The sequence below is a fragment of the Ovis canadensis genome, chromosome 1, assembly GCF_042477335.2.
Source record: "Ovis canadensis isolate MfBH-ARS-UI-01 breed Bighorn chromosome 1, ARS-UI_OviCan_v2, whole genome shotgun sequence".
Taxonomy (NCBI): Eukaryota; Metazoa; Chordata; class Mammalia; order Artiodactyla; family Bovidae; genus Ovis; species Ovis canadensis.
In genome coordinates this window covers 124,140,213-124,166,039 of record NC_091245.1, presented here as the reverse complement: position 1 = coordinate 124,166,039, position 25,827 = coordinate 124,140,213, and the positions used below count along the sequence as shown (strand labels likewise).

The following is a 25,827-nucleotide window of genomic DNA, read 5'->3' as shown; positions in this document are numbered from 1 at the left end:
TTAAAGTTGTTCCCCAGTAGAGATTTCTAGATGTCCCCCTCCACAATAATTGTTTCCCATAAAAGATGATTATGTGAAACATTGAATCTTGTAATCATGAAGGCTTTTTCACTTAGCACATTCTTCAGCAGCTCTTAGGGCGCTTTTGCTTTAATGGCTAAATGACCACTTGAAATGTCTGAACTGTGAATGTATTTAACAATATTTTAAAATTCTGAGGTATTTTCGGTTTTGTGAAGTACACAGCAGAGGCACAGGAAAAGAAATCGTTTTTCGCAGCGTTACAGTATTTGTTACTTTCCTACACTTGATGTGTTTTGGTTCCTGTCTCTTCTCCCATCCTCTCCTCTGCCTTTTAAAGTCTGTTGAGTCTTTGTTCATAGTTATTTTACATTTTTAAAAAATGGTCTATTAAATATGATTCATGGACAAAGTAGTAGAGCAGTTAAGATCTCTAAAGTGTTTTCTGTCTTTGACCTTTAAAAGTTCTCTAAGAGTTACTTTTCTAGCCACTTAACCTACAAGTTATATAGTGTATAATAGTCCATTAGAGATACGTATAATCATGTTTCAGCATGTATTTATATATCTTTACATTAAAAAAAATTTTTTTAGTGTTTACATTTGTCCTTACTGAATTTTATTCAGATTTTTAAAATAGCTTTTGTACTTAACAGTTTTAATTCTTAATTACTGGAAGGACTGCAGCTCTTGATTCAATAAATTGTGGGGCAAAGAGATTTTCTTGAGTCATAAAAAATATTTGATGAAACAGTTCGCATGGACTCATACCCACAGTTGGGCTCTGTGGATGCTAGGCAGGTCCGGCCCTTCACACCCACTGGAGGTAGGTGGTGTCTGCTCCCTTTTCTAACCCAGGACTGCCAGTGACAGAGCTTCCTTGGAACCTGGCTCTTCTGTTGGAAGGTGCTCACAGATTTTGTTTTCCCAACTGTTGTGAGAATCTCAATGCAGAATTTCCAGGCACAAGTCTCTCTACTTGGAAATGTAAATTTCAAGGAAATTATTTTAAGGAGACAAACCTTGGAATTAAGGTGCAACAAAGATGGGAAAGGCTTTTACATTTACATTTTCTCAGGTTTTGCCAGTTTTCTGACTTGGCTCTGCCTTCCCTAAATCCTCCTTGCTCCCAGGAATTGGGCTACTCTTTGTAGAGTGAGAAAGGTGAGATATGAGTGGGTGCTGTATGCCATTAAATGTTGTGAATTCCCGGGGATTTCTCTGGTGGAGTGGCTAAGACTCCACTCTCCTGGTGCAGACCGCTCAGGTTCCATTCCTGGCCAGGGAACTGGATCCCACATGCTGCCACTAAGACCTGGTGCAGCAAAATAAATAAATGTTATTAAAAAAATACTGTATATTCTGTATGGTTTTCCGGTGGGACGTGAGGGTGTTGTAGTGATAGCTGCGTATACCACTGATTCAGAGCTGTGCTTGCCAGAGAGTCTAATTTATGAGATAGTTTTTTTGACAGGCTTCTCTTTTGGGATGAAAATATTTTCATCCCACTGGCCATTAACTGGTTAAACACTGGCCATTGACTGTGGTGCTGCTCATGGTACTCCTGTGAACTCTTAGCTTAAAAAATGCTGCTGAATGGCAAGTGGAGATGCCCTTCCTTTGTTTTCCTCATCTCCTTGTTCTTTGTTTATTATAGCAACATTGCCCATCAGAGTCCTTAGAGCTGCAGGTTTCAAATTGTGATCTTTGGAGCCTTGGGCATCCCAGGGACCTTTTCAGGGGATCGGTGCAAAGACAACAGTGGGTAAAACAGCTGTTGCCTTAGTATAAATCTAGGCACCACCACCAGACTTTTCTCGTAGTCAATGTATTCCTTACCACCATGCAATTGGAGTGTTTTAAAAATGCCATTTTACTTCATAGTGTCCTTCAGAATGATTAGTGGTGCCAGAGCAGTATTGGAATTTAATCTCAGCAGGTGCTTTAGGGGGCTTCCCAGGTGACAGCAGTGCTAGAGAGTCAGCCGGGCGAAGCAGGAGACGCAAGTTTCATCCCTGGGTCAGGAAGATCCCCTGGAAGAGGAAATGACAACCCACTCCAGGATTCTTGCCTGGGACAGGTCTAGCCTTCCACCTGGCCCAAGGAGTGATCTTATGGTCACCTGATGTCTTTGCATTTTGAGTGATGGAAAGGTCAGTGCTTCATAAGGCAGCCTGTTCCACTTTCATGGAGCTGTAATTTTCAGAAATGTGCTCTTGTTATACATCAGGGCTCTGTTTCTCTGTAATTTTTATCTTTTGATTCCAGTCTAAATCTTAGGGCCCAATCAAAACATGTCTATCTTTTACATAGTAGCCCTGTAAATATTTGAAGTTTCTCCCTATGTCTTTTTTCGGTGGCTTGAACACCAGTAGTTCCGGTAATTAATAATAGTTCAAAATTCTAACTTAATTAAGTTTTAATTTTGTCTAGGATGAACTTTCTTTTTTAAAGTATTGTTTAGTGTAAGTTTTTTGGATAATCCTATATCTTACCAGCAGATTATTAGAACAGTCCAAGTTTAACATTTATGAGTATGTCCATGTGAACTTCCTATTCCTGAAGTACGTGAGCTATTTAGTTTCACTTCTATTAAGTGAACCCTGGGTTCTTTTAAGCTGTAGTATTAGTGTGAGCAGCACTTTGGCGCTACGTGAGGCAGGTGCAGAAAATACCAACACTGACATGTTGCCTCGCTGTTAACAGTCACTGCCCTGACAGTGAGCTGTGCTGTGTGTGAAAAGCGGCTTCAGACTGTCTTAGAGAAAGAGGACGCTTCGTGTCCCTGCGGGGTAAAACTGGGAATAGGTAAGGGGAAGAGGCCCCCTTGGGAGGAGGTGTGCTAATTTATTTAACAGCCCGTTTCTAGCACCTGTTCTAGCGATACGGACTGTTGTTAACAGTTGTGTACAGGATGGACAAATGTGCGTGCTCTCCTGAATCTTGCATTGCTGTATTGAATCAATGAGTGGAGTGAGTGAGAGTCGTTCAGTCATGTCCTCTTTGCTACCCCGTGGGCTGTAGCCTGCTAGGCTCCTCTGTCCATGGGATTCTCCAGGCAAGAAGGAGAATGACATAGAGAGCCTGGGGTTGGGATGGGCGCCTCTGGATGATAGGATATCAGAAGGAGGAACACTGGGAGAAAAGACTTGGTAAAAACACACACGTACACACGAAACTTTTATGTGCCCCCAGGATATTTTGAGAATTGTGGCAGAAATACTGTTTGTGTGAAACTCAGCAGAGACAGAAAAGTGGTTGAGAACCACTAACTTAGCACCTGGGAGACTGAGGCACAGCTTTAAAATGGATAGATTTCAGTCATTTATCCAGAGCTGCATAACATTAGTGAAGGAATTGTGACTGGAATTCAGTTTTTCTAGTTCCCATTCACATTCATTCACTGTTTCTTTTCCATATTTTTTTTTTCTCAAGTGAACGTTTTCGGCTTCCCAATCTGTGCCGTAACAGAACCGTGTTTCATTGACATATGGTGGGTTGGAGGAAAGTCTTAAGGAGCTGCTTTACAGATAGGGTGAGAGAAGCCTGCAAGAAGCACGTGCGCACAACCTCTCTTAGAATAGTTGGAATTAAAGGGTTCAGAAGCCTTGTAAATGAGAATTACGCCAGCAAGGTCCCGTGCTTCCTGTAGACCATGTTTTTGTTGTTGTTGTTTTTTTTTTTTTTACAAATTGAACATTGTGCTTTGTTGAACAGAACTTTTTTTTTTTTTTTTTAAGAATCCTAACATTTTTATTTTAATAGACTCCTGAGTTTCACCAAATGAGGCAAGTTGGATGCCTGGGCTCATGGGTTGCTTAGATAAGGAGCCGGTGGATGGAAAGTGGTGGATTTTGTAGAAACCCGTCTGCATTCTGATGTCCCTCAGCACGTTGGTGCCCAGCGTGTCCACCTGAGGACCTGGCCCGGGGAACCCGTGGTCTGGAGCTCAGCGGCCCAGGCTCACCATACTGGCTGCTGCACATTTTAGGGAGAGCGGGTTGAGGTCTTACCCACTTCCCCTCAGCCCAGTAACACTGTGGAGCGGAGGTCAGCCAGATTAGCGTCCACTTTGCAGGCCATACAGTCTTGGCTGTAACTTCAGGCCTGCTTTAGCTTGGAAGCAGCCATGGGCACTATGTAAAACGCCTGAGCTGGCTATGGGCCACTAAAACTTTATTTGCAATTCTGCGTGCTAAGATTTAGCCCTCAGGCCCTGGTTTGCTGACCTTTGACTTCCAGTTGATGAGGCAGGTATATAGGACAAATTGAGCAACTCTCTTCACAAACAAGAAGACTTTTAACCCCTCCTTTATCTTTTTTTTTTTTTTTAACTTTTGGTAACATGAATTACAGTGAAATGAATGTGGCCATTCAAGCAGTCTGCCATTTGGCCATTTGACCTTGATGTGCCAAAGTTAGAGTGTGTTTTGATGTTTTCCCGAGCTACATTCTTGTTAGGTAGCCTTTCCCCTTTTTTGGACAGAAGAAAATCTTTGATTTTACAAGCTCTTACTTCAGAAGAGGTGCTCCATGTTTCATACTGTAAACTCTTCAGTTGGAGTTTAAACAAGGCAAGAGGCATTGAGATATATTCCTTTCTAATCAGGAAAAGCTGAATTAAAATTTATGATTTGAGGAGCTAGTCAGAAGACTGTAATTAGAGTGTGTGTGTTTCCCTTACCCATCCTTAATTTGTATAGACTGTTCATCTGTCTTATCATAAGTTAATTGATATAATACCAAGTCAAGAAATAGCATTTTTAATGAAATGAAATATCCCCCTCCTGTTAGATATGAGGTTTCCACAGAACATGGAAATGTCTGTGAACTAATGAAATGTGAGAAGAATTTAGGCTCCGCTTGATTAGAGCTATACAAAAGTGTCTATGGAGAAATTGCCATAGATTTTTACCCAGTGTTAATTAATACAAGGAGATTTTGGCCCCCCTTTTTTTTCCAGGAAATTTCTATTTATCATAAGGTTGGTTAAATATGTAAATACACATAATTTTCATTAGTAGGAATTAAAAAAAAATCCCTAGTGGGCTACAATACGAAATTCAAGTAGAAATTTTATTTCTAAACCTTGAATTAACAGTGTTTTCACAGCTTTTTAGCAGTATTTGTTAGAAAGAAATTACACAGGTATGTGGTGGGTTTTCTTCAGTTACTAGGATGTACACTTTAAACTTTTTCTGCAGTTTTCTTTTCATTTGATCCAAAACAAGCCACCGGAAGGTAGCCTTTTCTGAAGTTCCCTCCTGTGTTTCAAGATTTCTTTGCTTGCATTCCTTCACTCACGCTTGACTGTCATGCCCTTGTCCTCGGACCTTCCTCCTTTGCCTCAGCTTTCTCAGTGTTCCTTTTCTTCGCATCAGGCTCTTCCAGTTGTTAACAGCCACATGGTCTCCAAGTCATGGCATCTCTCAAAGGCCCAATTGCCAAATCTGTAAACCTTCTTTGCTTCCTTTTTTTTTGGTCCTGATGAAGATTAAATATATGTAGCAGTAAAACACTGGACAGGTCGTATAGCAGTTATGCAGCACATTGTGTTGGCAGTGTATGAAAACATCCATCTTGTTATCCTTTGGCTGGTTCATTCCCCTTTAACTGCTGACTTGCTCGTTGCTTTCTCTTCTCAGACACTGCTCAAATTTGTCTGCCCCTCAGACTCTGGTGTTTTCTCTTTCCATCATGTCTCAGCCTTGGCAGTCCAGCTTCTGGCAAGACTGTTGAGTGACTGTGTGGGCCTCGTACTGTGGCCTTTCCTTCTCCATGCTGTTTCTCTGGCAGCTGCCTGTTGCCTTAGTTTCTGCGACAAGGCTGGTCTGGTTTTCCTGCTGCTCTTTGCTTCTCTCACTTGGAATCCTCGTCTTGGCCCCTGAGTGTCTCTGCTTCCCAAGGTGCTGTTGGTCTCTCCTGCTCGCCCCATGCCCTCTCTTGTGCCCTCCCTGCTCCTGGGTAGCCCTTCTCTGCTGATGACGCTGAAGTGTAACCCTAGAGCCTGCCCTGAGGTTTTCAGCTGAACGCTCGCATCTTGAGAGGTCAGCTGTTTCCTTAGCTGTTAACAGTAACCCCGTTCTCCCAGCTACTGTGTTTGGGGCCTCTCTTTGGCTTCATCTCTCCCCCATTCTCCACCTTCCTTTATTTAGTTGTGCCTTCCTAAGTTTACCCCTGTGAAGTGTCTCTTCTTTCAAAAGCTTTTGGTATATACATGTGCATAGAAATCTGAAAAGAATTTCACCACAGTGTTGAAGCTCTTTGTCTCTGGATGCTGGAGCTTCCCATCGCTGCAGTTTTGGGTCCCGGCTGCAGGTCTCAGTTGTTTCTGTGCTTGGACGCAGCCGGCAGTCTCCGCCTTTCAGCCCGCCCTCGTCCTGAGCCTCGTCCGGTGGGGCTCCGAGCTGTCTCCTCTCTCCTTTCTGTCTCTGCTGCTTTCCTCAGTGCCCGCGTGGTGTGCTCCTGCGTCCCCCGTGGCCATCTCTCAGAGCTTCTGTCCAGACCTCCTTCCTCAGTGGAGCCCTTCTTCCAGCCGAGTGTGTCTTCTCTTTTCACGAGCTCTCTGGGCCCCGTGTCACTTCTGCGTCTTGCCCTCTGGCCTTCTTAACGTGGGTTTTTGGTGTTCATATCTTCATTAGATTGTAAGCTCCATGCGGGCAGAGATTGGGTCTTACTCATTCTTTCCCCATTTTGGTTTACAGTTTCTTACTTTTTCTTTGGGAGACAGCCCCTTTCCCCACTGGCTGTCTATGGTTCTGGTGGGACGGCCAGTCCAAGCGTCCTGCCGAGAGGATGCCCTTTCCCTGGAGTTTGAATATTGAGTCCTGGGCTGCAAGGACTGGCAGTGACTGGTGCTGACTCACCCTGGCCAAGGTGCTCTGAAGAAGCCACTGGTTAGTCCCTGCCTCCCAGACCCCTGGAGCTGCTGTGGTCCCTGAACTCTCCGAGGCCTGCCTCTCCAGATTTTCCTCCGTATCTGTGAGCTATTCGTATCCTTCCAATAAATGTGTCTTTCTCTCTTTAAAAAAAAAAAACAAAAAAACTTTAAGTTAGCCAGAAATAGTTTCTGTTGATTTTACCCAAAGATCCCTTCCAATAGAGCTGTTATGATCGGAACTGACCAGACTTTAATCATTCTGCTCCTTACACTGATTCTCATGTGTTTTTTTTTTTCCCTTCTTCTTCTTTTTAAAAACCAAAACAAAACCCAGCCTGAGACCGCTGCGGCCTTGAAGCGGACTCTGGAAGCCCTGATGGACAGAGGGGCTGTGGTGAGGAGCCTGGAGAGCCTGGGTGAGCGCACGCTCCCCTATAAGATGTCGGCCCACAGTCAGCAACACACCAGGGGAGGGTAAGTCCTCCGCGGGCCACTAGACCTGTGCTTCTGACAGGCCCCGTCAGGAGCACTGTGGAGCTCATCTCAGAGGTGACCAGACGCTCACAGTCCCACCCCATTGTGCTGGGTGGCATGCAGGTTGTGTACCCCAGAAGTGTTCTGTTGCAAATGGGATGCATGTACGCTCACCCACAATGAACTAACCAGAGCCCCAAAAGAGGCCATGCCAGGGAAAAGACGTTCATAAGCTTTTGATTGTGGGACCCCTTTGTTGTCAGTGTAAGCACTGTCTTCCCCGGACAGTTCTTTAATTTTTGCCTTTAAAACACCTCATTGAGTGATGTGCTGTCCACCTACTCAGTGCTTCCTTTGTAATTACGAAGGTTGCGGATAACAAGCAAGATGCGCTTCTTAATACCGATGTATATAACCAGAGCTTAAAATCCCCAATAGAAGAATGGTCTTACCTACTCCAACCAATTTTAATCACAATATTTTGTAATGGGATTTTTTTTTTTTCCTTATAGTATATAGCAAGTTCCTCAGACATGTCAAGGATTCGATTTTGCAGCAGTAACTATCTTGGAGAAATTGTCTGAGGTCAACTTGTTTGTTGGATTGCTTTGACGCGTCTCTAAAGTTATGCCCCTGGTTTCTGGTTTGGAGGAGGAATCTTACATTGTTGCGTTTCCTAGAAGTAGGTTGATGGAGACATGGGAATCAGTTTTTAGCTTCTCTGGACTAGACCTGATTCTGGCTCTCCCAGCTGTGTGGCCTAGACCAGGCCACTCAGCTTCTCTGGAAGGAACTCAGGTGGTCGTTCTCCCGTCCACGCTGCCACAGAGGTGGAATGAGATGACCTCGAAAGATTCGCTCTGTGGGACATGCTGCGCGTCATGTCGTGGCCTTGTGCAGGTGTGCTGCGTGTAACGGGCCCAGGCGGAGCCTCATCTCTCCCCGGGTGTTCTTCCTCACCTGTAAACCTTCTGCCAAGATGTGGCACGGACGGCACGTGCCATCTTTTGATTGCTTCCCCTTGTTCTGTGCTAGTGTTCAGCTTCTGGAGAGCACCTCTGAAGAGCGCGCCTGAGGCGTTGCTAGGCAACAGGAAATGCACAGTGGCTTATTCGTCTTCACCATCATAACAGCAGTGAGCGATGGAGATTGTGTGTGTGAATTTTTTTTTTAGCTTAACCGAAAAGGAGTTGGTCTTAATAGCCAGGCTATGAATCCTTTTGCCTATTGCCGCCACCCCACCCCCCACTTTTTTTTAAGAGAAGCCGATAAAACTTGGCCAAGACTTACTAGCGAGGTTCTGTGGTGAGAGGTACTGAACAGGGAGAGAAGCCAGTTTCCTCCTTATTTACTTGCAGGAATGTACAGTAGGAATGCTTTCCTCCGACCCCTTTCCACGTAGAGGATTCTGACCTTGTTGAGGAGGGCATGGCAACCCATTCCAGTATTCTTGCCTGGAGAGTTCCCATGGACAGAGGAGCCTGGTGGGCTAGAGTCCATGGGGTCGCAAAGAGTCTTAACAGGACTGAGCAGCTAAGCACAGCACAAACCCCTTTCCACGTAGAGGATTCTGACCTTGTTGAGGGCTGGTGCAGCCAGCATCCTAGAATTTGCATTTCTCAGGGTGCTGCAGAGCACGCTTTGAGAACCACTGCACTGACTCAGTTTCCTGGCCTCTGTGTGCCGTGCTGGGGTAGGGTGGTTCTCTGTCTCCTTCATGGGTACAATAAATTCAGCTCTGAAAAGAGCTCACCTGAAATTAAGCCAGAGCTGCTGACAACAGCGGCTCCACATCCCGGGTTTCTGTCAAGGTGCCTGTGCCCCCCGAGGACTCTGGGTCACATGGTCATTTACAGTTAAGGACTTTATTGTTGGGGGTGGGGGTGTTTGTTTGTTTGTTTTTACTTTCAAACTCCTCAGGAAAGGAGAAGTAGCATCCTTAACGTGTATCAGACCATGTCTGTTTCACATCTCCACAGAAAGGCGTTGCCCAGCTCCAGTTGGGGGAAGGCGGGGTGGTTCGTGTTTTTTAAGCTTGCTTTGCTGAGGATAAAGCAGTATGTGGGGTTTAATTGTCTGAGGTAATATTTTTGAAAGTGTGGTCTCTGAAATTCTAGTGATACAGATAAACTCCGCCAAAAAAAAGGAGGCTGTGTGTGATCAGTCAGATATGGGGAGCCTTAAAGAAAGGGGGTGGGGGAGGCAGGGGCTTCCCTGCTGGTCCGGTGGTTAAGACAGTGTCTCTAGTGCAGGGGGCGCGGGTGTGATCCTTGGTTGGGGAGCTGAGATTCCACATGTCACTAGGTTTGTTTGTTTGTTTAAAAAAAGAGGGGAAGCCTCGCATGATCTAATCCTCCTGGAGGCTGACAACATACCTTAGTGTGTAAATGGCAAGAGTCTCCTCCGTAAGGTGCCTCCGTGTTTCAGTTTTACTTGACCGCGTCTCTTTTGTTTTTGTAACACTCACTGATACTCTTCACAGTGGCTCTTGGTAATGAGATGGGGGGCTCGTGTAGTCTGGATTCCCCGGGTCGGAGATTTAGAATTGAGCGACGTGCCAGATGTCTGTAGTGGGGAGCTTCATTTCGGTCTGCTGTGCTCTTTGCTGCAGCCAGCCCTACCATAGTGCTTGACCCCAGCGACACTTGCAGTGGGCACGGTGTTCACTTGGAGAGTTCTTTCTGTGCACTGGCATAGCCAGAGGAGGCATTACAGATGTGTGCTTAGCAGACCTTGTGCCAGGGTGTGTTAGGTACAGTCAAGGCTTGCTTTTAGGATGTGGTTGAGAAGAGACAGAGCAGACTTGTTGGTTACACGTTTTATCAGCGTAAGTTTTTCTCTCCAGACAGCCCTGGAGGCTGTGAAAGGTGTCTGTAGCTTTCGTGGGGCCCTGTGGCGCGGTGGTAAGGAATCTGCCTGCCAGTGCAGGAGGTGCAGGAGACACAGGTTTGATCCTGGGTTGGGAAGATCTCCAGGAGGAAGCCGTGACACCCACTCCAGCATTCTTGCTTGGGAAATCGCGTGGACAGAGGAGCCGAGCAGGCTACAGTCCATGGGGTCACAAAGAGTCAGGCACAACGGAGCACGCACGTGCTGATTTGAACCCTGAAGTTGGTGTGTGAGAGCCAGGTTTTTGGCTGGTTGACGAGTGAGCCCTGATGCCCCCGAGGATCCACTTTGTGTTGTGGTGCTGTGGGTCTTAGGGCTTGTTGCCTTTACATTTTGTGGGGAGAAGTGATACACCCTAGTGGTCTTTCTCGGTCTCAGGATGGTTCTTGTGATCGTCATGGTTCCCCATCTCAGGGAGTTTTCAGTTGAATTGAGGACTTGCCTGCCTGTTGCTAACGTGGGCACCAGCGTTGCGTTGGGGCAGGGGCTCGGCATGGAAGGTCCTCCCGGCCAGGCTGCCTGCCAGCCGTCCCTCTTCCAGTTACTTCCCTCGTGCTGAGTGATCGCCTGCCACCCTCACCTCCTTCCCCCAGATCCGCACCCCTGCTGCACACATGCCAAGTAGGCCTGAAAGAAGAAAGAAGAAAGAGAGTACTTAGGTGGGAGAGGTAGGCTTTTGTAGGTGATTTCGAAAGTGTTCCAAAAGGAGGAGCTGGTACCCGGTGTTAATTATTATATCAAATCTATTACCAGTTTCTGCCCAAAATGTAATCATTGTATTCCAAATACTAACTTAGTCCTGACTTTGGGAGCAGGTTACATTCCAGGAATTTGTGTTTTTTGTTTATAACTGGGGACCTGTTTTCTCACTGGAACAACTTGATGGTTAAGTTCCCTAGGCTGATCCATAGGAACTTACTTTTAAACTCATCATCTCTGAGGGTCAGTAGAGTTGGACGCATCACTTTTGTCCCCTGGTGATGTGAAATTAGGAACTGGGAGGTGTTGACTAGACGCCCTGTCACTGTTTGGGCAGGTTGGGATGGTAGGGGAGTTTGGGTCTCCTGGACCAGCTTTCTAGATGGCCGCTTCCAGCCTCAGTCACCAGCCCCCAGCCCCCCAGCCCTGTTTCACCAGGCAGTGTCTGGAAACCCCTGGAGGGAGCGTGGTTAGGAGCTGGGTTAGGAGCTGGGTGGGGAAGGTCCAAGAAGGCCTGGGATTTAGTCCCAGCTCGGGCTTTGCCTGGGTCTCGGGGGGTGGGGGCAGGGGGCGCAGATTCTCTTTGCTTCGTGCCTTCACAGGCTCACTTGCGTACCCGTGTCGACTTTCTGGGAAATGCAAATTTGGTGTTGTGGAAAATTCTTACCCGTGTTCCTTGGTGTCTAAAAGGGTCCAGCGTGACATGCTCGGAAGGGAGCCACGGGCGTACTTGCTCGTTTAGACCCTTGTTCAGAAGAGGCAGGCCCCGCACTGAGGCGCAGCGTGCACCCGCCACCAGCCTGCAGCCTCACGGCGTCTTCCTCCCGGGCCACATGGCCTGGCCTAAGGCTCTCTTTCCACTAGATGGGGCTGGACTGAGACTCAGAGCGATTCCTCATGCAGGAGAGGGAACCTTAGAAGAAACCCTGGTCCGTATGGCAGCATCGGGCCTCAGCTCGTGTGTAAAAGAACCCCCCTCCCCGCAATGCCCCTGCCGGCTTTGACTGTTTTCTACCGCGTCTGATTTTCCTGCAGTGCCACTGGGCTGACTCCAGAACACGTGTGTATATGAATGCTTAAGTAGTGAAGGAGGTTTTTCTGGCCTGTTTTGTCCCTTCTTTCTCTGTTCTCATCTGCTGTAAAAGGTGAGTAGGTGCTTACAGCAGAGATCTGCTGGCCTACATATAAGATGCCCTTCTATTTACGGGTAAGCAGAACGATAAAAATAACTGGCTCTATGGTGAATCAGTGGAATTTTACTGACTCGCTCCCCAGATGTGTCTGCAGCGTCCACCCTCTCTCTCTCGAGATTGATTCTCCCCTGTAGTTTTCCCGCTCGCTACTGTTTCCTTGTTCTTGCGCTTTGCTGCCAGCATCAGGCCCAGGCCAGCATCCTGACCCTGTTCTTGCGTGTAGGTGCTTCATGACGGGGTTTCAAGGCAGGACTGCTCTGGTCTCACTCTCTTTTTCGGTGGCAGTGTCCCAAGATGTGTAAGCGTTCTGCAGCAGGTTTAGTGGTTTTTCAAATGTACGAGACCCAGTAGACATCAAAAGAAACGGGGGCTTTTCCACGCAGAGGGTTGTTTGAAGGCAAATAGTCCACTGCCTCAGGGAAGCCTGAATCCGGCAAGGTTTAACCCGTGTAGTCTAGGCAGTGCTGTTCACTTGGATCTGTTTCTTCTCTTCAGAGAGGCTTGACGATGCTGCACGGCTAGGCTGCAGAGCCCTCTCCTCCCCCCGCCCCCTTGCCCACCCCACTTGCTGTGAGCGGCTGCACGCTTCAGTGGAAATTTCCACTCGTCTGCCGGGGGTGGAGGGCGGGAGGCAGTGAGCGCGTGTGTGGCTGTGTCTGAGAGAGACAAAGAACGTAACTCACATTCAAGCAGGCACTTTTTATGGAAAACTTGTAAATGCAGGGTGAAGACAAAAGTGAAATGAAAACCAAATACACCCTTTCCATATAGGACATGGCAGGAAGGCATGTTTCTTCCCTGCGCCCCTTGGGTGGGCCGGGGCCTGGCTGCCAGCTGAGCCTTGTGTCAGGAGGCGAATGAGTGGTCCCCGGGCTCATGGCATAGAGAGGAGGAGCCGAAAGGATGCTTGGGGCTGCTGGCTCCCTCGAGAAACTGGGCTGGGCTGGAGCGTCCTGGTGGCCCTGGGCTCAGCCCGTCCTGGGGAAGCCCTTGTTGATGGGGTCTTCTCCGGTCTCTGTGGGGTTTCGTAGTGGAGAGCTTTGTAGTGAGTGTCTTCAGAAATACACAAGAGGATGAATTATCACCTTCAAGACGACGTGGGCAGTTCTGCCCACGAGACAGCTCCCCCGTTTCTCCAGCTTTGGAACATGGGACTCTGTGATGAGAAATGCACTTTTGTACTAGACTTTTTTCTTAGCCTTTTCTCTCCTTGAAAGTGAAAGTGTTAGTCATTCACTCATATCTGACTCTTTGTGACCCCATAGATTCTAGCCCACCAGGCTCCTCTATCCATGGGATTCTCCAGGCCAGAATCCTGGAGTGGGTAGCCCTTCCCTTCTCCAGGGGATCTTCCCAACCAGAGACTGAACCCAGGTCTCCTGCATTTCAGACAGATTCTCTACCGTCTGAGCCACCAGTGAAGCCCCTTTCTTTCCCTGCCTGATAGCAGTCATCTCCTGGCTTCTACTTCTGCAGAGTTGGTGCCGCATGAAACCCTAGTGTTTTTCTGTAGAAAGGCGAGATGCTGGGATGAAGCTCATGTCTGCCTCGCGGATAAAGTGATCCTATAATTAGAACCACACGTGGGAAAAACACACGTTGAAGTGCCAGCACCACCGGGTTTTGTGTTGAAGGAAAGGGCAGTACTTACCTGCCTCCCTGATACACAGAACCATTTCCCTGGTGCCACTGAACGCATGGTTGAAGATGCTGGGACTATGCACTATGATTAGACTTAAGATTACTACACTGGATTTTTCCAAAGTGATCCGTTCATTTTATTGATTTAATCACTGATTGGAGTAAATGGGGAGAAGGGAGAATTAGCTATTTGGAGATCTTGATTTCTCTTTTTCCCCATTAGTGAAATGTCAGCTTTGGGGCCCATCTAGGCTGGGCAGTTACAGTTATAATTCTGAACTTCCTTGAGTGAGGAGCTTATCGTGAGGATGGAGGTGACGAAAGAGTCACCACGTGATGTGACGTTGGGGGTCTGCGTTCTGACTCTGCCTAGCTGGTTTAGGGCAGGCAGCCCACGTGGATAATCTCATTGTGGGTAAAGGAGGGGCAATGATTCTCTGGAGACACGGAGCCCCTCTTTTGGTGCCTTCCTCAGAACAGCCCTGAAGCTGAAGCTCCAATACTTTGGCCACCTGATGCAAACACCCCAGCTCATTGGAAAAGACTCTGATGCTGGGAAAGATTAGGGTAGAAGAGGATGACGGGATGAGATGGTTGGATGGCATCGTTGACTCAATGGCTATGAGTGTCAGCAAACTCTGGGAGATGGTGAAGGACAGGGAAGCCTGGCATGCTACAGTCCATGGGGTCGCAAAGAGATGGATATGACTAAACAACTGAACAACGAGAACAGCTTCTCATCTGAATTTCAGAATGGCCTCTCCATGGTGGATTTCAGTGGGAGGTAGGGCATGCTGAGGTCATTTTATCAGCCACACTCCCATCTCTACAGGTCTGTCCTGGACCTGTGCTTTCATGGGAGAAGGATCCTTGCAGGCATCAGGAGTGGCCCAGGCCTACAAGCCCGAGTAGGCTGTTGCTGAGCCTCACATCCTCACGGATAGAAAGTCCCACGGTCATTCCTCAGGTGCCCTGTGGTTAGAAACCCCAGCAGCCAGGACCATGACCATGACCGCTGTGTTCCTTTCACAGCCTTCGGCAGGACAGGAATACGTGCACGGGCTGTGGAAGACTGGGTCTCCGCCAGACAGCCGTCCTTTGACTTCTGTCCCCAGGTAGACTCAGGTCGAGGCCATGAGTGCCTCATCTTTTAGTCTGCTGAGCTTTGCCCATCATCGATGGTTACTGATAGGTTAAGTTTGCCTGAGACAAATCAGTGAGAAAAAGAGTGTGTCCTGGCAGCCACCAAGAACTGGTCAGGACACCCCTGTGTGGAGAAGCCACGTTAGACTGTTGATTTATGAGCTTGGACCGCTAAGACAGACAGAGATTGTTCTGGACCCTGGCTTGGTTCCCTTGTGGTGGGGAGGGGCACCTTGGTTCCTAGGGTGTGGGGTCAGGGGGAGATGGTGGAGATCAGAGGTTCAGCTCTGGCCCAGGAGTGTTGACTACAGTAAGACCTGCCTGTCTGTGAGCCGCGCTTCCCCTTCCCTGTGATGGTGGTGTTTCCTTTTAGTGGAAATTTCCATGATGTAGTAAGGAGCATGGGAGTGGAAGCTGTCTTTGCCCACGTGGGCCCGGGCGTAGATCAGCAGGGTGATGAGCGTGAAATGAGTGTCACAGCTGTGGTTGTGGGCACAAGCCCATTTGCATCTTGGCCAGTGCTTTTGTCGAGTTGATTGCTGGGCACGTGTGACCGGGAGAGGGAAGGCAGAATAGGTAAAAAGGTGAAGACTGGGGGGTTTGGAAGTCACAGAGCCTCCCCCCTGCCCCACAAAGCCAAGCTTAGGCTCTCCAGGCCTTTTTCTTGGGCTTTTCTTTATCCTTGGGAACCCTCCAAAAGGCTGGCTGCTGTAGTTTGGACTGAGGGGGAGCCTTGGGGCTCTGGAGCCTGCCTCTCACCCTGTGGCCCAGTGCAGCTCAGCTCTCTGGAAAGCAGCGGCAGGGGTTGGACTGCATCGTCTCCGTGGTCCCCTCCAGCCCTTCCGTCCTCTGATTCTGTAACCCTCAGGTTCCAAAGCTCTCAGTGGCTGTTAGAATTCTGGCAGTGGCCACTTAGTAAGCTGAATGACTTTGAACGAATGACTTAATTGGTGTGAAATTCAAAGGAGGGTATGGCGTAGGAAACCATGTTGAAAGCGGCTGGAGCGCCGGTTGTTGCTGGGGAGAGGCTCGTGGGCCCCAGCCGACCCCAGCACGCTTCCGCTCCTCGCACTCCCTGAGTTGCCACGCCAAGTGGAGCGTCTCCTTCCTCCCTCTTCTTCAGGAGCTGTTCAAAAGAAAGTTCTACCTGAGACGTTTTCCTTTCCGTTTGTGAAATGAGAGGTTTCTGATCCATCTGGCCTCTGGTTTCCATCCTTGGGGATCCTCTTTCCCCTTATCACAGAGTGGCATCCAAAGGCTGGGGTTATTTCTCGGCATTATCTGATGAGTGCCGGTGGACGGGGAGCCCTGCCCAGGAAGCCTGCATGAGAAGTGACTGGTGGCGGCTGGGCTGGTCGCTGGCTGTTGTAAACACACTCTCTCTCAGAAACTGTTTAGACTTGGAGGCAAGCCCACAGAAATGCCTAGTAGAATGGAAAACGGAAGAAAACAATACTTCCAAACCCCAGATATGGTATTTGAATGACTTGACCATAAGGAAGGGTAGGCTTAACTCACTAGCGCAAGACACCCCTGTGTACTTTTCTGGAGGGAGGGAACTTGGGACACTAGGGAGCTGGTTGTGGTAGCTGTGGGGGTTGCTGTGTGCTCAGAGCCTGTCAGTCCCTTGCTCATAAGCATTTCCCTCCATAGATTACCTCCGTATAGGAGATGGCAGTTCACAGTGCACTTAGCAGGCCATCAGGGCTTTAAGTGGAGCAAAGCAAAAAGAGGACACTTCTAGGGGACCCTGAGCAAAAGGGAGCTCAGAGAGGATGCGTATGTATTTAAAGTAAAACTCCCCGCTGTAGAATTAAGCACGGTGGGATATTGACAGACAGAGGGTGAGGTCACAGCTCACCCATGGCATTCTAATGACTACAGGATGAAAGAACAAATGGATCACAAGGGAAGAGATGCTGGAGGCCACGCCGAGTGAGTGAGTCCCCAGCCCTGGCCTCCAGGTGGCATAATTATTTGGGGGTTGGAGGAGTGGGTGATGTGCTGGGGGTGGACAAGGAGAAGGTAATTTAAGGTGGATTACACTTACTTTGGGCTTCCCTGGTGGCTCAGATGGTAAAGGATCCACCTGCGATGCAAGAGATCCAGGTTCGATCCCTGGGTCAGGAAGATCCCCTGGAGAAAGAAATGGCCCCCCACTCCAGTATTCTTGCCTGGGGAATCCCATGGACAGAGGAGCCTGGTGGGCTCAGTCTATGGGGTCGCAGAGAGTCGGACACGACTGAGCGACTAACTCTTTCTGTGCTTATTTTTTAGGCTCTAATTCAGAGGTTTACCAAGATAAGTAATCTGTAATTAGCCGTTGAACAAACGAGCAGTTCTTTAGCTGGGTGATTGCAGTACTAGTGCCTGCTATGTGTAGTAGAAATAACCGAGTAGAGCTAAACCTTGGGAAGTGCAGCCAGGTTGGTGTGTAACGTTCAGAGTAAGCCCAAATAGGGGTCTCCTCATTGAGCAAATGTGCGACACAGTGCTTCAGGAAGTTTGCCCAGGTAGTGGAGGAATTGGTGTTTTTATTAATATTTCATTTCTTGAAAAACACTTGGTATCTTCATCAGCTGTAATCACTCCCCCACCACTCTGCATCAAGTCATTCAACAAATCTTGACTCAACAGCTTTATAGAGAGAGAAATGACACACAGTGGACTGCACGTACGTATAAACCCATGAAATCTCCACAATCAAGATGTAGTTTTTTTTACTCTGTAAAATTATTATGAGATTCATCACGGGTATCTATTTATAGTTTATTCCTTTTTATTGCTGAGTAGTATGCCACTTTATGGATATACCACAGTTTGCTTATCAGTTTACATCTTAATGAATATTTGTGTTATTTCTAGCTTGGGGTTGTTAAAAGTTAAGCTGCTATAAACATCGATATACAAGTTGTTCTTTGGGCTTATCTAGGAATGTAAATCTCGGAATGGAATGGCTTGATCATAATGGCAGATAAATGTTTTATTTTTTAAGAGAATGCCACACTGTTTTCCGAAGTCAGTCATAGCCTTTTGCATTCCCACTGGCAGTGTATGAAAGTGTCAGTTCCTCTGTATGCTCACCAGCACTTGCTGTGGTCATTCTAATAGGTCATTCTTTGTGGTTTGTCCATTGGGCCATTCTCGTTTGTATTTCTCTGATGAGTAATGATGTTAAGCATCTTTTCATGCACTTCTTTGCCATTGTATATCTTCAGCGAAATGCTTCTTTAAATTTTTGGTGCATTTTTAGAATAGTTTTAGAAATAGGTTTAAATTAAACTTGGAGAGGTTTTAATATTCTAGAAATAAGCCCTCTATCAAATATGAGATTTGCAAGTCCCAGTGTATGGCTTATCTTTCTACTCTCTTAAAGAGTCTCTTTCAAAGAGCAGTTTTTAATTTTGACAAGGCCTAAAATGTCAAATTTTTCTTTTATGGAAATTGTGCTTTTGGTGTCTTGTCTAAATAATCTTTGCTTAATGCAGGATCACAAGGATTTTGTCTCAGGTTCTCTTCTAGTTTTATAACGTTATGTTTTATGTTTAGATCTGTGTTCTGTTTTGAGTTAATTTTTGTATATGGTACCAGTATGGATCAAAGAGTTCATTTTTTGGCCTGTGAATATCAAATTGTTCCTGTACCTTTTGTTGAAAGGGACTGTCCTTTATTTTTTGAGTTGCCTTGGCACCTTTGTCACAAATCAATATACTTACGTGTATGGATCTAATTCTGAACTCTTTTCTGTTGATCTGTTTGTCTTATCTGTATGCAGATACCGTACTGCCTTGATTACCATAGTTTCATAGTAAGTCTTGAAATCAGGTAATGTTAGTCCTTCAACTTTATTCTTTATCAAAGTTGTGTTGGCTGTTCTTGGTCTTTTGAATTTCCGAATGAACTTAAGAATCAGTTGTAAATTTCTAACAAAAATGTCTTAGGATTTTGATTGGGATATATTTGGCTCTTTAGATCAGTTTGGGAGAATAGACATCTAAATAAATTGAGTCTTTTAGAACTAACACCCAAAAAAGATGTTCTTTTCATTATAGGGGACTGGAATGCAAAAGTAGGAAGTCAAGAAACACCTGGAGTAACAGGCAAATTTGGCCTTGGAATACAGAATGAAGCAGGTTAAAGGCTAATAGAGTTTTGCCAAAAGAACGCACTGGTCATAGCAAACACCCTCTTCCAACAATACAAGAGAAGACTGTACACATGGATATCACCAGACAGTCAACACCGAAATCAGATTGATCATATTCTTTGCAGCCAAAGATGGAGAAGCTCTATACAGTCAGCAAAAACAAGACCAGGAGCTGACTGTGGCTCAGATCATGAACTCCTTATTGCCAAATTCAGACTTAAATTGAAGAAAGTAGGGAAAACCACTAAACCATTCAGGTATGACCTAAATCAAATCCCTTATGATTATACAGTGGAAGGGAGAAATAGATTTAAAGGGCCTAGATCTGATAGATAGAGTGCCTGATGAACTATGGACTGAGGTTCATGCATTGTACAGGAGACAGGGATCAAGACCATCCCCATGGAAAAGAAATGCAAAAAAGCAAAATGGCTGTCTGGGGAGGCCTTAAAAATAGCTGTGAAAAGAAGGGAAGCAAAAAGCAAAGGAGAAAAGGAAAGATATAAGCATCTGAATGCAGAGTTCCAAAGAATAGCAAGAAGAGATAAGAAAGCTTTCTTCAGCAATCACTGCAAAGAAATAGAGGAAAATAACAGAATGGGAAAGACTAGAGACCTCTTCAAGAAAATTAGAGATACCAAGGGAACATTTCATGCAAAGATGGGCTTGATAAAGGACAGAAATGGGAGGTACCTAACAGAAGCAGAAGATATTAAGAAGAGGTGGCAAGGATACACAGAACTGTACAAAACAGATCTTCACAACCAAGATAATCACGATGGTGTGATCACTCACCTAGAGCCAGACATCCTGGAATGTGAAGTCAAACTGGCCTTAGGAAGCATCACTACGAACAAAGCTAGTGGAGGTGATGGAATTCCAATTGAGCTGTTTCAAATCCTGAAAGATGATGCTGTGAAAGTGCTGCACTCAATATGCCAGCAAATTTGGAAAACTCAGCAGTGGCCACAGGACTGAAAAAGGTCAGTTTTCATTCCAATGCCAAAGAATACTCAAACTACTGCACAATTGCACTCATCTCACATGCTAGTAAAGTAATGCTCAAAATTCTCCAAGCCAGGCTTCAGCAATACATGAACCCTGAACTTCCAGATACTCAAGCTGGTTTTAAGAAAGGCAAAATTGCCAGCATTCGCTGGATCATTGAAAAAGCAAGGGAGTTCCAGAAAAACATCTTTATTGATTGCCAAAGCCTTTGACTGTGTGGATCACAATAAACTGGAAAATTCTGAAAGAGATAGGAATACCAGACCACCTAACCTGCCTCTTGAGAAATCTGTATGCAAGTCAGGAAGCAACAGTTAGAACTGGACATGGAACAACAGACTGGTTCCAAATAGAAAAAGGAGTACGTCAAGGCTGTATATTGTCACCCTGCTTATTTAACCTATATGCAGAGTACATCATGAGAAACGCTGGGCTGGAAGAAGCGCGAGCTGGAATCAAGATTGCCGGGAGAAATATCAAGCACCTCAGATATGCAGATGACACCACCCTTATGGCAGAAAGTGAAGAGGAACTAAAAAGCCTCTTGATGAAAGTGAAAGAAGAGAGCGAAAAAGTTGGCTTAAAGCTCAACATTCAGAAGACTAAGATCATGGCATCTGGTCCCGTCACTTCATGGGAAATAGATGGGGAAACAGTGGAAACAGTGTCAGACTTTATTTTTTGGGGCTCCAGAATCTCTGCAGATGGTGATTGCAGCCATGACATTAAAAGACGCTTACTCCTTGGAAAGTTATGACCAACCTAGATAGCATATTCAAAAGCAGAGACATTACTTTGCCAACAAAGGTCCTTCTAGTCAAGGCTATGGTTTTTCCAGTGGTCATGTATGGATGTGAGAGTTGGACTGTGAAGAAAGCTGAGTGCCAAAGAATTGATGCTTTTTCACTGTGGTGTTGGAGAAGACTCTTGAGAGTCCCTTGGACTGCAAGGAGATCCAACCAGTCCATTCTGAAGGAGATCAGCCCTGGGTGTTCTTTGGTAGGACTGATGCTAAAGCTGAAACTCCAGTACTATGGCCACCTCATGTGAAGAGTTGATTAATTGGAAAAGACTCTGATGCTGGGAGGGATTGGGGGCAGGAGGAGAAGGGGACAACAGAGGATGAGATGGCTGGATGGCATCACCGACTTGATGGACGTGAGTTTGAGTGAACTCCGGGAGTTGGTGATGGAGAGTCGGAGGCCTGGGGTGCTGCAGTTCACGGGGTCACAAAGAGTTGGACACTACTGAGCGACTGAAGTGAACTGACTACCTATGAGCGAAGTTTACCTCTCCATTTAAGTAGATTTTCTTTAACTTCTTTCAGCAGTGTTTTGTAATTTTAGTGTAGAAGTCTTGCACATCTTTTGTCAGATTTATTGCTAAATATTTCATTTTTAATTTCAAGGTCTGGTTATTTGTTGCTAGAATATAGAAATACAGTTGATTTTTGTTTATTGATCTTGTATCTTGCTAAACTAGAGTTTTGACATCTTTTTTATAAGCTTCAGATTTTTCTGTATACACAATTGTGACATCTGCAAAAAGTTGGTTTCACTTTTTCCTTATTGATCTAGATGGCTTTTACTCTTTCACACTTCAGTAGAATGTTGGATGGAAGCACTGAGAGTAGACATGTTTGCTTGTTCTCTTTCTTAGGGGGAAGGCACCTAGACTTTGACCAGTTAGTATGATGTTGGATGTGGGGTTTTCCACAGATGCTCTATAGAAGGTCATAGAAGATTCCATCTTTCTGTAGTATGCTGATGGTTTTATCAGGAATGGATATAGGGTTTTACTAAATCCTTTTTGCATATGTTGGAGTGATCACATGGCTTTTTAGCTTGTTAATATGATTGATGTCATTCATGTTCAGATGTTTAAGCCAATCTTGCCTCGAACTAAATCCTACTTGGTTGGGATATATTGTTCTTTTTATTTATTATAGTCAATTTACTAGAGTTTTATTTAGAATTTTTTCATTTATGTTTATGAGAGACACTGGTCTGTTTTTCTTTTCTTTTTAAAAAAGTTTATGTCTGATCTTGGTTCCAGGGTAATGCTGACTTCTTAGGACAAGTTCAAAAGTGTTTTCCTGCTTCACAGATAAGTTTGTGTTCGAATTGATATTTTTTTCTTAAATATTTGGTGGAGCTCACCAGTGAAACCATTTGTGCCTGTAATCTTTATGGGAAGATTTTAAACTACAAATTTAATTTCTTTGATAGATATAGGGCTGGTCAGGTCATCTGTTTCTTCTTGAGTGAGTTTTGATAGTATTTCTTCAAGAAATTTCAGCTAGGTCATCAAGTTTATTGTAAAATTTTTTTATGATATTCATTTATCATCCTTTCAGTATCTGTAAACTTTGTAGTTATTTTACCTTTCTTATTCCCAAATATCAGTGATTTGTATCTTAACTCTTTTTCCTAATCAATCTGATTGGAGTTGTATCAGTTTTATCGATCTTCTCAGTGAGCTAGTGTTTGGTTTCACTAATGTTCTCTTTCGTGTTTCAGAGGTTTCTGCTCTGATTTTTATTTTATTTTTATATTCTTTTTTGGTCCTACTTTGTATTTAATTTGCTCTTCTTTTTCCATTTTCTCAAGGTGGAAGCTGAAGTCATTAATTTGCGATCTTTATTCTTGGCTAGATGTGTAGTGCTGTAAATTTATTGCTAACACTACTTTAGTGGCATTCACCAAATTTTCATGTGTTGTTTTATTTTCATTCAGTCAAAGTACTTGGTAATTTTCCTTTTGATTTCTTCTTTGACCCATAGGTTGTTTAGATGTGTGTTTAGTTTCCAAGTATTTGGGGGATTTTTCTCAAGATCTTCTGCATGACTCAAGTCCCTTTAGATTTACTGAGACTCATTTTATGGCCCAGAAAATGGTCATCCTTAGTAAATGTTTTATACGCCCTGAGAACAAGTATGTGTAATATCTTGTTGTTGGGTGGAGGGTTCAATAAATATCAGATCCAGTTGGTTGAGGGTGCGCTTGCTCTTTCTGTATCTGACTCGATCTGTCAGTCACTGAGACGCATGGTAGCAGTTTTCAGCTCTAGTTGTGCGTTTGTCTCTTTTCTTCGTCCGTTAGTTTTTGCTTACTGTGTGGAAGCTGTTATCTCCACGTGCACGTGTAGGATTGTTGTGTCTTCTTGGTGTACCCGTCTTTCTGTATTGTCTCCTTTTTCCCCTGATAATTTTTTGTTGTTGTTCAGAGGTCTCCTTGGTCTGATATTACCGTAGCCACTTGAACTTTCTTTTGATTAGTGTTTTTGCATGATATATGTTTTTCTGTCCTTTAACTTTTAATTATTTTTACTTGATTGACTTTCCCACTAGGCTTGTGAATGGTCACACGTGAAGTTAGGAAGTTTTCTTAGGAGTTTTGAATGCTGAGTTTGTAGAATTACACAAAGTGCCATAGTTTGTCTAATAGCTTTCTTCCTTGCTGAGTTTGTTCATTTTCAGTTTGGTCTTTCCTGCTTTCTGTGAGAATTCCACCCTTCAGGCTCACACATCACGGTGAGATATTTCTGTGGATCTGATGAGTGTTAGCCTGTGTTCAGGGTGCTGGGGGTATAGTGACAAAGTCCTTCCTAGGGCCATTCTGTTTTAGTGCAGTGAGGCCGACTGTAAACACACTGTCAGCAGGGGTAACAGAACCACAGCCTCAAGAAAGGGAGGGGAGAGCGACCAAGGCCGGCGGGTGGGGCAGCAGGCCTCTCTGCCAAGGTGACCCTTGGACCGAGATGCGATGAAAGTGAGGGACGGGCCATGTGGACCTGGGCGAAGAGCATTTCCGGCAGAGGCACAGTGCCTGCAGAGACCTCTGATAGGAATATGCCTGGGAGGAGAGTGTGGCCGGAACCAAGTAAGTGATGTCAGAGGTCATCTTAGCCAGCTGGAACACTGAAGAATTCTGAAATACCGCCCTGAAAACTGTCCCTTTAACAGCACTGTGGTCCAAACTAAACAGCACAAGGGAGGCTTAAATTTTTAGAACTGAGGGGTAGGGTGGGCAGGGAATAGAGACGTGTCTTCCTTTGTATCTGCGTACAGACAACCACTGATAAAGTTTTATTGATCTTTTAAGACCAGTGAGCTGTAAGAGATCCTTATCTGTGTTAGTCTGGTCTGAGTAGATAAATGTTAAATTCTTTTGTCTCACCACAAGATTCAAGTTGTTTTCTTTTTGTTTCTTGTCAGTTCTTGAAGGTACCGAATGATGAGTCCTAGGCCTCTCTTAATCATTCTCCTTGTTTGTGAATATGGCTCATGGTTCTCATAGGTGCATCAAGTCACTTGTAAAATTCTTTGGAAAATTAGAAGACTTGTAGATGTTTTCACAGAAAGTGTCAACTCATGGTTTGGAAAATTCAGTAGAGTGAATGGGAAAGGGAGGTCTGGCATGCTGCTGCACTTGTGTTTAACTGGTCCGCTGGCAGTTTCTGTTGTGACAAAGATGGATATTTGTGTTTGTGGGTAGTTGATGTCTTCATGTGGGGAAAAGTAAAATGAAAACATCGACCAAGATAGTGAAATCGCTGTATTTCAGAATGCAGCCCGTTCACGAATGTTTGTTTTATTGCAGGTACTTCTTGGTGGACTTTTATGCACCAACAGCAACTGTTGAAAGCATAATGGAGCACTTGTCTCGAGACATTGACGTGATTAGACCAAATGTTGTAAAACACCCTCTGACCCAGGAAGTGAAAGAATGTGAAGGGATCGTCCCGGTGCCACTTGAAGAAAAGCTGTATTCCACCAAGAAGAGGAAGTGAGAAGGCACACCACACTTTAGCCTTCTGTTTAATTCTCTCACTTTTGAGCGCCACAGATAGATAATTTACAGGTTTGATCTTTATATCTGAGGATGCTATTGGCACTGTTGGATTTTCCCGAGGTACTTTTAGCTCTTGGTCCTCTTTGCTGTGAGAACTGGGGGCTGACTTCCTTAGGGCCACTTGGTAATCTTTGGCACCAGCACGTCCTCCTCGCTTGCACTTCATGAGTATAATTTGTCAGTGAGGACTTCCTGCCCAACAGCAACACTAACCCCAGTTTGAAGAGCAAAGCTTATAAAAACTACTTTGGATTGCATGGTTGTTATTCACACTGTATACACCCATGCAAAATAAAATTTTAACACCACTGTATTATATGCGTCACTTTCGATCTGAGTGAAATTGTGTGATTTTTTAAAAGACCCTTGGCCTCTTGGCCCTCCACGGCACCGTGCACCAGCTGAGGCCTCACACACAGCTCCAGTCTGCCCAGACTGCTGGCAGTGTTGGGAGGAGCCCAGGTTCAAGCCTGGGAGAAGCCGGGGTGTGGGCAGGTGGGGTGCGTCTGCTCCTTGACCCCTGGGCAGTGCCTGCTCCTGTCCTCATCCTTGCGGTGGGCGCTGCTCTTGGTGAAGGGGCACGTGCCGTGTGGCAGTTGGCGGTGGCACTGCGTCCTGTCATTCCTCTGCCACTAGCACTGCCCGCTCCCCACCCCTCAGCCCTGCAGACCTCTTTGGGGAAGTCGTCACCTCTGAATTCTGCACCCCGTCGCTTTTCCCCGCCGCTCTGATGACCTGGAGGCTGATTGCTGTTGAGTTGGAGATGCCTGAAGTGCTAGCTGGTGCCACTGCCTGTGGCGTGGCACGCTGAACTCTTAATTCTGTGGCACTTATTAGAAGATGCATCTTTTTCGTTGTTGTTTTTATTTGATACTTTAT

General features: G+C 45.6%; 1 protein-coding gene across 1 annotated transcript in view; it reads left to right on the top strand.

The window, feature by feature from the left end:
- MRPS6 (mitochondrial ribosomal protein S6) overlaps positions 1-25,261 on the top strand; it is a 66,097-nt gene extending 40,836 nt beyond the window's left edge. The window contains exons 2-3 of the mRNA XM_070289305.1: positions 7,236-7,375; positions 24,697-25,261. Of these exons, the coding sequence (XP_070145406.1) occupies positions 7,236-7,375; positions 24,697-24,886 (330 nt within the window). The 3' untranslated portion in view covers positions 24,887-25,261. The remainder of the gene's footprint in view (positions 1-7,235; positions 7,376-24,696) is intronic.
- Positions 25,262-25,827: the final 566 nt, after the last annotated feature.